The 17,832-nt window shown below is 32.0% G+C and overlaps 2 protein-coding genes and 1 long non-coding RNA gene across 9 annotated transcripts in view; 2 read left to right on the top strand and 1 right to left on the bottom strand.

Moving 5' to 3' along the window:
- Positions 1-17,832, bottom strand: part of LOC105262412 (putative transcription factor egl-18) — a 489,034-nt gene that overhangs the window by 370,133 nt on the left and 101,069 nt on the right. The window lies entirely within an intron of this gene.
- LOC101891951 (uncharacterized) overlaps positions 9,033-17,832 on the top strand; it is a 127,144-nt gene continuing 118,344 nt past the window's right edge. For 2 of the 5 annotated variants that reach the window (XR_009343911.1, XR_009343912.1), the window contains exons 1-2: positions 9,176-9,317; positions 9,955-10,056. This is a non-coding gene — a long non-coding RNA (uncharacterized LOC101891951). Of the gene's footprint in view, positions 9,578-9,934; positions 10,057-17,832 lie in introns of all 5 variants that reach the window. The other 3 variants (XR_009343906.1, XR_009343910.1, XR_009343907.1) reach the window with 3 other exon arrangements.
- LOC105262506 (uncharacterized) lies at positions 14,836-17,092 on the top strand. The gene is made up of 2 exons (XM_011297706.3): positions 14,836-16,432; positions 16,794-17,092. The coding sequence occupies exon 1, from the start codon at positions 15,148-15,150 to the stop codon at positions 16,243-16,245; it is 1,098 nt and encodes a 365-aa protein (XP_011296008.3). The 5' UTR covers positions 14,836-15,147; the 3' UTR covers positions 16,246-16,432; positions 16,794-17,092.

The raw sequence follows: 17,832 nt of genomic DNA, 5'->3' as shown, positions 1-17,832 counted from the left end.
AGACGGCATCGAGATCGTAACTTATGCGGATGATTGTACGATCATGGCGTCGGGTCCTGTAGTTGATGACATATGTGTCAGGGTGAATAATTATCTCGCGGAGCTTGCCGCCTTCTTCCACGCGAGGAATATGAAAATATCCGCCACTAAATCGACGGCCACACTATTTACCACATGGACTGCGGAGATGAGAACACAGCTGAATGTGCAGGTCGAGGGGCATATAATTCCGACCACCAACTACCCCAAAATTCTTGGGGTCACATTCGATAGCATGTTCAAGTCTTCCGCGCAAGCCACAGCTATTTGCGATAAAATGAAAAGTAGGAACAAGGTCCTCAAGGCGCTAGCCGGCAGCACTTGGGGTGCGGATAAAGAAACCTTGTTGACCTCTTATAAAGCGATAGGTCGGTCTGTGGTTAGCTATGCGGCTCCAGTGTGGTCGGCGAATACAAGTGCAACGCAGTGGAAATGTATTCAGACCTGCCAGAATGCCGCCCTGAGAACTGCAACAGGGTGCCTCCTCATGACGCCTGTGGACCACTTACATGAGGAGACGAAGGTTCTTCCCTTACGTCAGCATAATCATATGCTTTCGTTGCAGTACCTGCTTGGGTGTTATCGCGGGAGTCACCCTAACCACCATATGGTGGATAGAACTCCCCCACCCAGGCGTGTCAGGAAGGACCTGCACGATCTAGAGAGAGAGGTCCAGCGATATAAGAGAGAGCCTCTAGATCATGAAGCCTATCTAGCAGGTCTGAATAGCATTCATACTGATGCAGTCGCAGAGGTAGTCAATAATTACAGTATGAATGCCATACTCGGAGTCCACCCCCCATCCATTGCAGCTGAAGAACGTCGGCTGCCTAGGCAAACCAGGGTAGTTTTGGCCCAACTACGTTCAGGATGGTGCAGCCGTCTCAATTCGTATTGGGCACGAATTGATGAGGATGTGCGGAACGCCTGCCCAGCGTGTGATACAGGCCCGCACAACACGCTGCATTTGTTTAATTGTCCTGCCAAGCCTACCCAACTCCGTCCAGAGGATCTATGGCTACAGCCCATAAAGGTAGCAGAATTCCTAAACCTGGACATTGAGGAAGAACCAGATTAGTCGGAAAAAACAACAGAACGTGTAAAACTGCTACAACAACAACAACAAAGTACAATAAAAATTAAATATATAAAACTTAAAACTAATTATAATAATTCTAAATTGCACAAACCCCCAAAAATGTTATTAAGAAAATAGATAAATAAAAGATGGTGAATTAAAATTAAAAACGAAAAAAATATATATCTTTTAAATGAGAAAAGGCTCAAAGGCAAAAAGGTAAGCCTAAAAACATTTGATCCTTCAGTGCCGGATAAAAAAGTGAAAGTTTTTTAAATTATTAAAAACAACAAAGAACAATTTGTGAGTGGACGGGCAGACACAAGAACAGTGAAATAGAAAAAAAATACAGTGGGGTTCAAAAATAAGTGCAAAGTTAAAAAAGTGTTGAAATATAAGCAACACCATGCCTTCAAAAGTTTTGAATCAGTTGGAAGCGACAGACTCATATTTCACTGACGATCTCCCTGAAAACCCGATAATATTATCAGTGGTGAAGCTGAAAGTGATGACGCAATGAAAGATGTTGCAAAGGATTTAAATACACATAAGAATAAGAATGAACCAATTTTTTTTTGCTTTGGTTTAGGGCAGGTATTATTATTATGATTATTGGGTTTTGTTAATAAAATAAAAGAAATATGAATAAATAATTGTTGTCTTTTTTATTATGAGGGGAAAAAAAAATAACGAGAGTGAGAAGGGGGTTTGTCTTCTCCTTTTATTTAATTATTGGGGAATATATTTAAACAAAATTAATGGTGGGTCGGATTGCGGGTGGAGTCAAACATAAGCAATATCATATAAATAGATGCAACATTCTATGAATATCATACAGATTAAAATAAAAACAAGTGTTATAATATGAATTACTACACTGAATTAGTTAATTCCTTCAATTTTCTCTGCTTCAAGAAAATACTTAGTATGAAGGATATGGAAGCTAATATATCAGTTCCTAGATACTGCAGTATTTCCAAAGGTGGTTGAAGATTGCCGAAGCTATCAAAATATGCTTTTTTATAATAATTGTATAGTATGCTACCCAATGGGTCCCAGGACCTTTATACGAATCGAGATTAACAATACCGCATTCTATAATATGTGTTTTTTTGGGAAGTTTGTCGCGCATATATATTATTAAATATATTTCCTTGCAAACGTTCTTATATCTAAATCTGTTAGAGGTCTATTGGGTAACTAAAATATTAGTTTTTTTGTCGATAGTTTATTTATGTATATAATACCCATCCCCTTTTTCAATGGTTTGAGGTAGAATGCCTTGCCTATAGCTATGTTTCCTTAGATTTATTATGACGAATACTTTCTTCTGTGTCGTTGCATCTTTTGTTGAGTTTATTGCTTTCATTATAGATGATCCACCAGTAGCCAATGCGCCCACTGCGCTGAGGGCTGTTAAAATTTGTATTATTGGTAAGAATACACCAATTTTCGGTATTCTTATAACTCTAGGAATAATAACATTAGATTTATTCTCCTTGAATGATTTTCCATTTTCTTTGTGAGCAATATGTATCGCTGCATCGATATCATGCGGTTTATTCCTTTATCACCCCTCTTTGTAATCTTTTTTCCAACTTTGTTCCGGGTCCACAATATTGATAACCAGACAAGTGAAACTCAAAAGTAAATTTATAACATTATTCCTTGTATGTTTCCTTCCTTCCTTGTATGTTTCGATTGCAATTGAATTTATTTTTCAAATAAACAATCATTTTATTTATTTAAAACGAAAATCTAGAAAAATTAAGTATAAAATTTTTTTTGATACATAAATTGTATGATGACATATAATAGTGTAAAGTCAATAAAATGCTTTTGATGGAGCAAGATACAAATATCAAAGTGAGAAACTTATTTAGAAAAGCTCATAACCCCTATAAAAGGAATGGGGTTCCACACATTTTCCGAAAATGCTGATGTTATACAACCAAATGGTGCTGAAGAAAATTCTATAATGATATTTGATGATGTAGCTTGTGAAAAACAAAATAATAATCATGCATATTTTTGCATGGGGAGACACAAAAATATGGATTCTATTTATTTATGTCAAACATACACAAGAATTCCAAAACAAATTTTCTCATTCTATTTAAACAAGACCATGTTAATACGAAACATATTTTTAATGAGCATGTTGGAGAAGATATGTCGTGTTACAAGTTTGTCGAGATTTGTAGAGTATGCTGGAAGGATAAATATGGATTTTTAGTTATAAGCAGAGATGATAGCATTTTGAATGGCCGATATAGAAAAGGGTTTAATGTGTTTATACAAATTTAGTATTCCATTATACTTTGATTCAATCAGGCATTGCGCTTAATCCGTCCAGCTATATTGAACGCTACAGCCTTTCATACGTAATAGTTTGTTTATAAAAACCGCCCGGCTCAAACATTTTAAATAAAATTCATTAAAGAAAACACCTGTTTGAAAAACGTCGGTTTTAAAACCGCCAGTTTGAAAACCATCTTTTTAGAAACCACCAGTTTGAAATCCATCGGTTTAGAAACCACCATGATAATTTTTAAACAATCTGTTCTATGTGATTTTTCTGATTCAGCTTCATTGTGCCTTTAGTTATATCATATTCACTCTACGTTCCCAAATAACATTGTAGGGGCCCACAATCGCACATTATGAATAGTGAACGTAGATCCGAATTTACCTTCTCTATTGCTTTTAAATTATTGGACTTTGTTTAAGTCCATAAAGCGACCTTCGTATGGTTTTTAGGAGCTTGGTTTTTAGGAGCGTTTAATCCATCAGGAACTTCTATGTAAAAATCTTCTTTTGAATCCCAGTAAAGAAATGCGGCATTTACATAAAGCTAGTGGAAATGTAAATGTCTTTTAACACTCACCGTTAATATTATCCGAATTGTACTATGTTAAGGTTAAATCTTTCAGCAACCCCGTTTTGCTGTGGGGTATAAGGAACTGTGCGTTGAAGCTGAATTCCTTTTCTTTTAAAATATTCCGTTGCATTGTTAGAATGATATTCTGTACCTTGGTCTACAGTTACTGCTGATTTCGGGGTATTATGCATTGGCGTAGCCATTGCTTCAAATTTGACAAATTTGCTAAATGCCTCTGATTTTCTTTGGAATAGATACATGAATGCGAAATGGCTATAATAAATATAAGCTTAGAAAATGTAGGTCTGTTATATTTTTTTAGGAAATGATTGTGTGTAATGTTTAAGACGAACTGTAGTAAGATGATCTTTTGACCGGGTGATGCAGGTGGTTGTGTGTGTGTGTGATCGTGCCTATGACATAACAACCGCGGGGCATTATATTGCATTTAATATAGTGTAGTGAGTTTTTGTAAGCATATTTTAGGGGATGTTTATGTGTTCTTCAAGACGCACTCAGTGCCAAGATGACCTTTTTTTGGGATGGCGTCTAATTTCTTTACAATACAAATGTTTCGTGTGTATGAATAATGATTTTTTTCATTTGGAATTGTCTTGCTGACAATTTTTGTGGGATATACTTAATATTTCTGTATGTTTGCATTATAAATTAATTGTCAATAAATTCGGAAAATGGTTGACATTTTGAATCCCAGTAAAGAAATGCGGCATTTACATAAAGCTAGTGGAAATGTAAATGTCTTTTAACACTCACCGTTAATATTATCCGAATTGTACTATGTTAAGGTTAAATCTTTCAGCAACCCCGTTTTGCTGTGGGGTATAAGGAACTGTGCGTTGAAGCTGAATTCCTTTTCTTTTAAAATATTCCGTTGCATTGTTAGAATGATATTCTGTACCTTGGTCTACAGTTACTGCTGATTTCGGGGTATTATGCATTGGCGTAGCCATTGCTTCAAATTTGACAAATTTGCTAAATGCCTCTGATTTTCTTTGGAATAGATACATGAATGCGAAATGGCTATAATAAATATAAGCTTAGAAAATGTAGGTCTGTTATATTTTTTTAGGAAATGATTGTGTGTAATGTTTAAGACGAACTGTAGTAAGATGATCTTTTGACCGGGTGATGCAGGTGGTTGTGTGTGTGTGTGATCGTGCCTATGACATAACAACCGCGGGGCATTATATTGCATTTAATATAGTGTAGTGAGTTTTTGTAAGCATATTTTAGGGGATGTTTATGTGTTCTTCAAGACGCACTCAGTGCCAAGATGACCTTTTTTTGGGATGGCTTCTAATTTCTTTACAATACAAATGTTTCGTGTGTATGAATAATGATTTTTTTCATTTGGAATTGTCTTGCTGACAATTTTTGTGGGATATACTTAATATTTCTGTATGTTTGCATTATAAATTAATTGCCAATAAATTCGGAAAATGGTTGACATTTATTCTAAAAATATTGTTTGAGTGTTAGAATCTCGGTGTTCGTCAAGTGTAAGTTAAGTTTATTGGTGACAACCAAGGGTGTCTATAATAGTGTGATATGTCTATTTAATTTATATTGGTTTCTTAAAACAAAAGAAAAGAAAAAACCTCCGCAACAGAAAGGACTTATGTGTATAAAAGTAATATTCATTTTTAGGAGTTCAATCAGTTAAGTGATATCATTATAAGCAACACCAGGCCTTCAAAAGTTTTGAACGAGTCATCTATGAGCATATTGAAGAAAGAGAATTTGGAAGAGTAACACAGATTTGGGAAAAGGAGGATGGGTTAAGCCCGGAAAGTAAAGCGGAATTAGAGAACGATTTGGCTGCCAAAGGAATAATTATCCATCCATCAGCTCAAGGTTTAGAGAATATGGATTGGTCGGATGACATCGATTGGTCGCAGAAGGAAACAGCTGCCGAAGATGAAGGGTCAAGCAACAAAATATCCGCTGAGGGAGCTGATGAAGAAGGAACATCTGAGGAAACATGGTGTGAGGAAGAAGAAGAAAGATCGCTAGAAGCAAATATATGGGATGCGTCAAGAGAAGACTTAATAGAAGATTGTCTAAGGGTACGGATACCTGAGGGGCGAAACATTTATGAGTTGGAAGCGACAGACTCATCTTTCACTGATGATCTCCCTGATAATATTATCAGTGGTGAAGCTGAAAGTAATGTAGTGAAGCTGAAAGTGATGATGCAATGGTAGATGTTGCAAAGGATTTAAATACTTATAAGAATATCATGAACCAATTTAATAATAAATATAAAGATTAAAACAGTAAAAATCATGCCTTTTTTGCTTTGGTTTAGGGCAGGTATTATTATTATTATTATTATTATTATTATTATTATATTATTATTATTATTATTATTATTATTATTATTATTATTATTATTATTATTATTATTATTATTATTATTATTATTATTATTATTATTATTATTATTATTATTATTATTATTATTTTATTATTATTATTATATTATTTATTATTATTATTATTATTATTATATTATTATTATTATTATTATTATTATTATTATTATTATTATTATTATTATTATTATTATTATATTATTATTATTAATATTATTATTATTATTATAATTATTATTATTATTTATTATTATTATTATTATTTATTATTATTATTATTATTATTATTATTATTATTATTATTATTATTGTTGTTATTGTTATTAGTGTTATTATTATTATTATTATTATTATTATTATTATTATTATATTATTATTATTATTATTGTTATTATTATTATTATTATTATTATTATTATTATTATATTATTATTATTATTATTATTATTATATTATTATTATTATTATTATTATTATTATTATTATTATTATTATTATTGTTATTATTATTATTATTATTATTATTATATTGTTATTATTATTATTATTATTATTATCATTATTATTATTATTAATATTTGGTTTTGTTAGGTTTTTTTGTTTTTCTAGGAGATGAAGCCATAAAGAAACTGAGTGAAGGAGGATTTTCAATTGCTAAGAAACCATTGAATGAAGCGAATAATACTACCACCTTTAAATCTATTTTATTCTATTTTATTCAAAAGAATATAATTTTATTTCTCTAAAAAACAATTCCTATTTTACCCAAAATTAGTATTAAAATAGAAGTTTCAGTAAAAGCATGCATGTCTCTAGCTATCAAAACTTAAACTCATTAAACATCCTTGAGGAATGTTTTTATAGAGAGGAGGAGCGGTTAAAGACATTCGATGCCTGGCCACTAATAGATCCAAAACCTAGAGAAATGGCAATGTTTGGATTTTATTGTACAGGACAAGCAGATAGAGTTACTTGTTATTTTTGTGGAGTTGAAAATTGTCGTTGGAAACAAACAGATTTGCCACTGGCAGAACACAAACATTGGTCTAGCAATATCCTACCTGAAGCAGGCTTTCATACGTGCGGAATCCATAATATTGTCATATCAGAGCAATATCATTCCAAAGAAGTAAGTCTTTCAAATTCAATAGCCCCATCTATACGGAGTACTTTAACAATTGATAGTATTATAATGGTTCTTATATTTTGCCTAGTAGTTCTTACTGGTTTATACACATTTTTATTTTACAAATACATAAATAAAAGCTAAAAATATAAATCAATTAAAACAAGATTTTCTTTTTCTAATACATAAAATTTATTAATTTTATTGTACATTATCATTTATGACTTTTACTACTGCTTTATAGACGAACGTTTAAAAGAAACTCCAAACACAAATGTCCGCAGTTGAAGTAATTGAATTTTTGTTTTCTTACATAATTAAAAGTTACATCAGTTCCTAGATACTGCAGTATTTCCAAAGGGGGTTGAAGATTGCCGAATCTATAAAAAAATTATTTCTTATAATAATTTTTATAGTATGCTACCCAATGGGTCCCAGGACCTTTATACGAATAAAGATTAACAATACCGCATTCTATAATATGTGGTTTTTTGGGAAGTTTGTCACACACACATATATATATATATATATATATATATATATATATATATATATATATATATATATATATATATATATATATATATATATATATATATATATATATGCGGAATATATTTCCTTGCAAAGGTTATTATATCTAAATCCCCCCTTTTTCAATGGTTTGAGGTAGAATCCCTCCTTAGATTTATTATGACGAATACCTTCTTCTAACTGTCTCTTTGCATCCTTTCTTGAGTTTATTGCTTTCATATAAATGATCCACCAGTAGCCAATGTCCCCACTGCGCTGAGGGCTGTTAAAATTTGTATTATTGGTAAGAATACACCAATTTTCGGTATTCTTATAACTCTAGAAATAATAACATTAGATTTATTCCCCTTGAATGATTTTCCAATTTCTTTGTGAGCAATATTTATCGCTACATTGATATCATGCGGTTTATTCCTATGTCACCTCGTTGTAATCTTTTTTTCCAACATTGTTCCGGGTCCACAATATTGATAACCAGAAAAGTTAAGCTCAAATGGAACTGAATTTATAGTATTATTTAGCAATCCTCTTCCTTGTATGTTTCGATTGCAATTGAATTTATTTTTCAAATAAACAATCATTTCATATATATTTAAAACGAAAATCACGAAAAATTTAATATAAAAAATTTTTGATCCATAAATTTTATGATGAAATATAATAGTGTAAAGCCAATAAAATGCGTTTGATGGAACAAGATACAAATATCAAAGTGAGAAACTTTGATTTTAAACGACATAATAGCGGAAAACCCAAACATAGTCAATTGCTACTAAACTCTATAAGAGCTGTAATAATGTGCCTATTGAACTGCGGAAAAATAAATGTTATGACTAGTGTTTATAAAATTGCTATAATTTTGCCCAACACTGTTGGTTGGGTATTTACCGGCGGCCGCATAAATGGCATCATAACAAAATGATGTAAATAATGTAAACACATACACATACATTTATGCAGCCACCGGTAAATTCCAATGCTGAATTCTAATAACTAAGCATCGTCAACAGGCAAAACAGGTTTAATGTGACGATGCAAATTGGACAATAGATAGTTCTAATCGAATTATCGTCGCGAACGCAAGTTTCCCCCCGTGTGACAAGTGTCAGTGCAAAATAAAAGAGAAAAAAAAATAATAACATTAATATTTTTATGAAAAAACAGTGAACATTTTACAGACATCAAAAATCATCAACATTACAAAAAAGAACACTGTGAAATTGTTAACATTAACTAAGACTTTTTACAACATACAACAAAAAGGTGAAAAATTGTACAGAAAACACATCAATCTAAATATGAAAACTTAAATACAGATTTAAAAACTTATTATCAAATGAATTAAAATACAAAGTACAATAAAAATTAAATATATAAAACTTAAAACTAATTATAATAATTCTAAATTGCACAAATCCCCAAAAATGTTATTAAGAAAATAGATAAATAAAAGATGGTGAATTAAAATTAAAAACGAAAAAAATATATATCTTTTAAATGAAAAAAGGCTCAAAGGCAAAAAGGTAAGCCTAAAAACATTTGATCCTTCAGTGCCGGATAAAAAAGTGAAAGTTTTTTAAATTATTAAAAACAACAAAGAACAATTTGTGAGTGGACGGGCAGACACAAGAACAGTGAAATAGAAAAAAAATACAGTGGGGTTCAAAAATAAGTGCAAAGTTAAAAAAGTGTTGAAAAAAAAAAACCTTGGAAAAAAATTACAAAGGTTTACAAAAAAATAGACAATACACAGTGCAACAAAAAGTGAAGTAACACAGTGCTAAAAAAAAATATAATTTTTTAAAATTTTAGAAAAATTAAATTTTTTCTTCAATTTTAAAAAATATAAAATCTAAAAAATTAATAAAAAGTTGAAAAAGTTTTTTATACAAAAAAAAAGACAATACACAGGGTTACAGAAGAGACGTTAAAGAGGGATATCGAAGAGACAATTTAGCCAATGTCCCCACTGCGCTGAGGGCTGTTAAAATTTGTATTATTGGTAAGAATACACCAATTTTCGGTATTCTTATAACTCTAGAAATAATAACATTAGATTTATTCCCCTTGAATGATTTTCCAATTTCTTTGTGAGCAATATTTATCGCTGCATTGATATCATGCGGTTTATTCCTATGTCACCTCGTTGTAATCTTTTTTTCCAACATTGTTCCGGGTCCACAATATTGATAACCAGAAAAGTTAAGCTCAAATGGAACTGAATTTATAGTATTATTTAGCAATCCTCTTCCTTGTATGTTTCGATTGCAATTGAATTTATTTTTCAAATAAACAATCATTTCATATATATTTAAAACGAAAATCACGAAAAATTTAATATAAAAAATTTTTGATCCATAAATTTTATGATGAAATATAATAGTGTAAAGCCAATAAAATGCGTTTGATGGAACAAGATACAAATATCAAAGTGAGAAACTTTGATTTTAAACGACATAATAGCGGAAAACCCAAACATAGTCAATTGCTACTAAACTCTATAAGAGCTGTAATAATGTGCCTATTGAACTGCGGAAAAATAAATGTTATGACTAGTGTTTATAAAATTGCTATAATTTTGCCCAACACTGTTGGTTGGGTATTTACCGGCGGCCGCATAAATGGCATCATAACAAAATGATGTAAATAATGTAAACACATACACATACACACATACATTTATGCAGCCACCGGTAAATTCCAATGCTGAATTCTAATAACTAAGCATCGTCAACAGGCAAAACAGGTTTAATGTGACGATGCAAATTGGACAATAGTTAGTTCTAATCGAATTATCGTCGCGAACGCAAGTTTCCCCCCGTGTGACAAGTGTCAGTGCAAAATAAAAGAGAAAAAAAATAATAACATTAATATTTTTATGAAAAAACAGTGAACATTTTACAGACATCAAAAATCATCAACATTACAAAAAAGAACACTGTGAAATTGTTAACATTAACTAAGACTTTTTACAACATACAACAAAAAGGTGAAAAATTGTACAGAAAACACATCAATCTAAATATGAAAACTTAAATACAGATTTAAAAACTTATTATCAAATGAATTAAAATACAAAGTACAATAAAAATTAAATATATAAAACTTAAAACTAATTATAATAATTCTAAATTGCACAAACACCCAAAAATGTTATTAAGAAAATAGATAAATAAAAGATGGTGAATTAAAATTAAAAACGAAAAAAATATATATCTTTTAAATGAAAAAAGGCTCAAAGGCAAAAAGGTAAGCCTAAAAACATTTGATCCTTCAGTGCCGGATAAAAAAGTGAAAGTTTTTTAAATTATTAAAAACAACAAAGAACAATTTGTGAGTGGACGGGCAGACACAAGAACAGTGAAATAGAAAAAAAAATACAGTGGGGTTCAAAAATAAGTGCAAAGTTAAAAAAGTGTTGAAAAAAAAAAACCTTGGAAAAAAATTACAAAGGTTTACAAAAAAATAGACAATACACAGTGCAACAAAAAGTGAAGTAACACAGTGCTAAAAAAAAATATAATTTTTTAAAATTTTAGAAAAATTAAATTTTTTCTTCAATTTTAAAAAATATAAAATCTAAAAAATTAATAAAAAGTTGAAAAAGTTTTTTATACAAAAAAAAAAAGACAATACACAGGGTTACAGAAGAGACGTTAAAGAGGGATATCGAAGAGACAATTTACAGTGACACAAAAACAACCACAACACGGAGAATTTTGGAGCCAGCAGTAGGACGGACACACGCAGCACAACAACAACAAACAAGGTACAACATCGAGACCCGGAAAAAACCCAAAGTGAGTACTCGTTGAAATTTCGGGAGCAGGCAAATCTTCAATATTTGCATTGACCCGCATATTCCCATAATTTGCAATAACACTTTGACCCATATTCAAAGCTGCTAGTTGCCCACTCTGACACAGTGAACGAAATTTTCCATTTGGAGCCATTTTTGTGGACAGACATTATGCTATTGAGCCGAAAAAAAAAAAAAACGACAGACACATATTTTTTCGAAAATAGCGGGAATTTTCAGCCATATACAAATATATATATACTAAGAATTTTGGAATTTTCTGAACGTGGAGTTCAGGTGAATACATAAGCGCCATATTGACACAAATACATAAGCTTTTAATTTTGGAAAATTGGCGTCACTAAACTTGGCAAACATATAAACGCCATATTGCAAAAACTATATATAATTTTTTGGAAACAAAGCGTCACTTGCAATATATAGTCGCCACATTTTTTGGAAAAATTTGGCGTCACCCGAATACATAAACGAGTAAATAAAACCCGTTTAAAAAAATAGCGTCTGGTGGACAGACGAAAAATAACCTAAATTTTTTTTAAATTTTTGGAGAAAAAATTGGCAAACAAGCAAGCGTCTGGTGGACAGACATACATTTGAAACTTAAACTACAAATTTTTTTGAAATTTTGGAGAACAAATTTTATATCGGAGTCTGGTGAACAGACATAAAATCGATCCCATATATTTACAATTTTTATTTTTATTCTAATTTTAACCTTTTTTCCCATTTAGCACAATATCTATTGCTCTAAGGAGCTTAAAAATTTTCTGTGACCCAAAATTAATTTCTTGCATTTTTCGCAGAAATATTTTGCTGGTATATTTTTTTTTTGATTTTGTGACACATAACACGACAACTTTTTGGGAAAAATTTCTTCATTGACATTTTTTTACACTTTCTTGAATTCTTAGCTGAAAATATTTGGATTTTGACCCAAATTATTTTCTTTCAAAATATTATGCTGGGACATAAAATTTTCTGCTGAAATATTTGGACCTTGACCCAAATCAAATTTTTTGGAAATTTTTGCTCAAAGTTTTGGATTTTTGACCCAAATTATTTGTTTGAAATATTTCTGCTGAAATATTTGGATTTATACATACATAATTTTCTCTAATTCTCGTTGCGAATTTTATCGAAAAATTTGGCGAATTTAGAAAATTTGTTGAATCAGACAAATTTTCACATCAATAAATTATTGGCTTTTATAAAATAAAATCCTCCTGTTATAGGATATTAAGCGATTTTAAGTAAAACTTTTTTGAAACTTTTGTTCGACAACCCAACACACATTTTTTCTTTCGTTGAAATTTTTTTTTTTTTTGGATTTTCTGAAACTTTTTGGAACATAAAACTTCTCTTTGACTATCAAAAAAGACTCTCGTTTTTTTTTTTGGAAAAAAATAGTAAGATTTTTCAAAAATTTTGAAATTCTTGAAAGGAAACGGAATATAATTTGACTCAAACCAATAAGATAAGATCGTTTTCGTCGACAAAAATTGAAAAAAAAAAAAATTATCCTCATTTTAAAAATAAAAATTTGGATAAAAGTTTAAATTCTAAACCAAGTTAGTCCTTTTCATTGGGCAACTTTTCTTTTTTGTAAACCAACAAAATTTCGTAAAGGTCAACGCTCAACTTGCAAAATGGATAAATCTTTAAGCGATAAATTCACAAATTGCGTCAACGATTATCTGGATTATATTTCAATTTTTTCAATAACAAAACCTGATGACACGGTACATACATTGGAGACAACAAGGATGGAGTTGGACTCTGCATGGGACCAGGTCAAAAGAGCATACATAGACTGCCGGGATTATGTTCCAGAAGAAGAAGGAAAGCCGATCGATAAAAATAAACTGAGGAAGCACTATATGGATACCATGGGATCGTACAAAAAAGCGCTGAGTTCAATAAATGGACAAATTCAAAATATTTTGGATGAAAAGACACAGGAAAAAATGAAAAGAGAGTCAGAGATGTCACAACAAGGAAGGGAAGTGGATTTCGCAAACGTATCGCGGTTACCTCCATGCGATACAGACACATTTAAAGGTGGTTATAGAGAATGGCCGACTTTCAGAGATCTATTTTCGGCAATTTACATAAACAACTCAAAATTAAGCAATGTCGAAAAATTGTTCCATTTAACGCAAAAGACAGCAGGAGAAGCTAGAGAAATTATTTCACATGTCCCACTAACTAATGATAGATTTACATTAGCATGGAAAAATCTCACAGATCCTTACGAGAATAAACGAATGCAAATTAATGAAGAAATCAAGACACTTTTTAATCTACCTGGAGTTTCTACTGAATCAAGTCACACTATACAAAAACTACAACGCAATGTTAATAGCAGCATTCAGACACTGGGGATGTTTGATGTCGATGTTAAAGGATGGGATCCGATTTTAATATACATTTGTTCAACAAAATTAACTAGAGGCTTTTTAGAAGAATTCGAGAACTCATTAAGCGATTGTAAACAAATTCCAAAATGGAAACAGTTTGACGCTTTCTTAACAAACAAATTCAAAACTTTGGAATCAGTTGGAAATATAAAGCCCACTACATCGAAATTTGCTGAACAAAAACCAACTAACAATCACACGCCTAGATTTTTGAAAACGTTTCAAACAAATGTCTCAAAAAATACAAACAACTTTGGAGGAAGACCTACTAATGTAATATTACCTCAACAAAATAAGCCGAAAAATACTCAAACTTGTCAAGTCTGCAAATCAAATCATTTCATAAGAGATTGCAGCGAATTTTTGAAAAAGAGTGCGAATGACAGAATTCACATCGTGAAAACTACACACTTATGCTACAATTGCTAGTCATCAAATCACGGAGTAAAGGATTGCAAAAGTCGCTTTGGCTGCCGTATTTGTACTATGACACAATACTTTGTTACACAAGGGAACGGAAACCCAAACAACCAACTCATACCTAGCTCGAGTGGAAGCACGACCTAGTACTAGTGCTGCTGCTCTTACAAATCAAATACAGTCCACTACAAACCTAGAACCAACTACTATTACTACTTTGACCCTCCAAGATAAGCAAATTTGTGAGCGACAATCTGGAGGAACACTACTCTTCACAGCAATAGTACAAATTGAAACCAAAGGACAACTTTACGATGATAGGCAACACCTTCGAACCTCATCAAAAGACCTTACTTCAGAGGAAATCCGAGATGTAAAACGATCTTGCATAATTCGTACCCAGAAAATCGTATATGCAGACGAATACAACACACTTATGAAAAAGACTCAAATTTCTCCCTCAAGTCCTCTCTTGACACTCAACCCGTTTATAGACTCAAAGGGTATTATTAGAGCAAATGGCCGATTGGTACAATCGCCAGCCCTTACCTATAGCGAACGTCACCCAATAATATTACCACATGGCGCAAAACTTAGCAAATTATTAGTCGAATTCACTCATAAGGTTACTTTACACGGGGGCAATCAATTAATGACCCGAGTATTAAGGTCCGAATTCTGGATATTTGGACTCAAGTCGCTTATCAAACAAACCATACGAAAATGTCGAATCTGCTTAATTCACAAAAAACAAACCCAAACTCAAATAATGGCTTCGCTACCACCCGAACGCACCTTTCTTTCCCTTTACAAACACAGGGTAGATTTTGCAGGACCCTTTAACATTAAAAGTTATTCAGGAGGAGCCTGCTTTATTACAAAAGGCTACGTGTGCCTGTTTGTTTGTTTCGCCACTAAGGCTATACATTTAGAACCCACAAGCGATTTGTCGACATATGCGTTTCTTGCCGCTTTTTCTAGGTTTATTAGTCGGCGAGGTCGTCCGTCTTGTATATTTTCGGACAACGGAACTAATTTTGTGGGAGCGGTTGATCTATTAAAGCGAGATAGATTAGCTTTCATGAAAAGTATTCAAAATAGCACAATTCAAAATAATTTCACTCAAAATCTTACTTGGAAATTTATTCCTCCTGGTGCTCCGCACATGGGCGGCTTGTGGGAAGCTGGCGTCAAATCATTTAAAATTCATTTGCGAAAAAGTATACCAAAAATGAATTTTACCTTTGAAGAATTTACAACAATTTTATCAAGAATTGAAGGCTGTCTCAACTCACGACCCTTAAGTCCTGCTAGCGACGACCCAAACGACCTTTCCCCTTTGACACCTGGGTCTGCAGTCGCGGAGCTACAAAGGGGAGCGATTCACAACCTTCACCGTTTCGCCCCGCCGCACGAACAGTACTTGGAGTCTGAAGGTAAATGCGGTAATTATCGAAGATCTCCCAAGACGCATTTACTCGGACCCAATGCTAGAAGACCCCACGAGATGCTTTACAAATTACGCCCTTGCTGACCCTGATCCCCGTGGAAATAGTCCAATCGATGTGGAACTGGGAGCGGACACGTACTCCGCCATAAGGAAAGATGGGTGTACAGCAGCTGGAATTGGAGATGTCCTGGCCTACAACACACAACTGGGCTACGTGTTTGCTGGGCCGATCAAGAACATGCCGAGGAACTGAAAACCGAGGATCCTTATGGTATATTACAAATGAATACTTACACTTGTCATTCGGGGCCCAGAAAATGTTCATAAAATTGCTATTATTTTGCCCAACACTGTTGGTTGGGTATTTACCGGCGGCATCATAACAAAATGATGTAAATAATGTAAACACATACACACATACATTTATGCAGCCACCGGTAAGTTCCAATGCTGAATTCTAATAACTTCTTCTAATAACGTCAACAGTTTAATGTGACGATGCAAATTGGACAATAGTTAGTTCTAATCGAATTATCGTCGCGAACGCACGTTTCCCCCCCTTGTGACAAGTGTCAGTGCAAAATAAAAGAGAAAAAAGAACTAATAACATTAATATTTTCATGAAAAAACAGTGAACATTTTACAGACATCAAAAATCATCAACATTACAAAAAAGAACACTGTGAAATTGTTAACATTAACTAAGACTTTTTACAACAAACAACAAAAAGGTGAAAAATTGTACAGAAAACACATCAATCTAAATATGAAAACTTAAATACAGATTTAAAAACTTATTATCAAATGTATTAAAATATAAAGTACAATAAAAATTAAATATCTAAAACTTAAAACTTATTATAATAATTCTAAATTGCACAAACCCCCAAAAATGTTATTAAGAAAATAGATAAATAAAAGATGGTGAATTAAAATTAAAAATGAAAAATATATATATCTTTTAAACGAGAAAAGGCTCAAAGGCAAAATGGTAAGCCTAAAAACAACTAGCTTGATTGAAAGTCCTAATGGATTAAAATTCGAAAACATTTATTTATATTCAAAATCACTTCATCAACCAAAATATAAATATTTAGAAAAGCTCATAACCCCTATAAATGGAATGGGGTTCCACACATTTTCCGAAAATGCTGATGTTATACAACCAAATGGTGCTGAAGAAAACTCTATAATGACCTTTGACGATGTTGCTTGGGAAAAACAAAATAATAATCGTGCACATTTTTGCATGGGGAGACAGAAAATATCAATTCTATTTATTTATATCAAACATACACAAAAATTCCAAAACATCTTGTAAGAGATAAGCAAATTTTCTCATTATATTTAAACAAGACCGTGTTAATACGAAACATATTTTCAATGAGCATGTTGTTGTTGTCGTGTAACAAGTTTGTCGAGATTTGTCGAGTATGCTGGAAGGATAAATATGGATTTTTAGTTGTAAGCAAAGATAGCATTTTGAAGGGCCGATATAGAAAAGGATTTAATGTGTTTATACATATTTAGTATTCCATTATACTTTCATTCAATCAGACATTGCGCTTAATCCGTCCAGCTATATTGAAAGCTACAACCTTTCATACGTAATAATTTCGGTTTAGAAACCACCAGTATGAAAACCATCGGATTAGAAACCACCAGTTTGAA

Source organism: Musca domestica, unplaced genomic scaffold, assembly GCF_030504385.1.
Source record: "Musca domestica strain aabys unplaced genomic scaffold, Musca_domestica.polishedcontigs.V.1.1 11, whole genome shotgun sequence".
Classification (NCBI taxonomy): Eukaryota; Metazoa; Arthropoda; class Insecta; order Diptera; family Muscidae; genus Musca; species Musca domestica.
Note: the sequence above shows the minus strand (reverse complement) of the source record. Positions and strands in the feature narration are given on the sequence as shown.

Bases quoted from the DNA above. Each gene is read 5' to 3' on its own strand.
- LOC105262506 (XM_011297706.3), top strand. From the start codon at position 15,148: ATGAAAAAGACTCAAATTTCTCCCTCAAGTCCTCTCTTGACACTCAAC.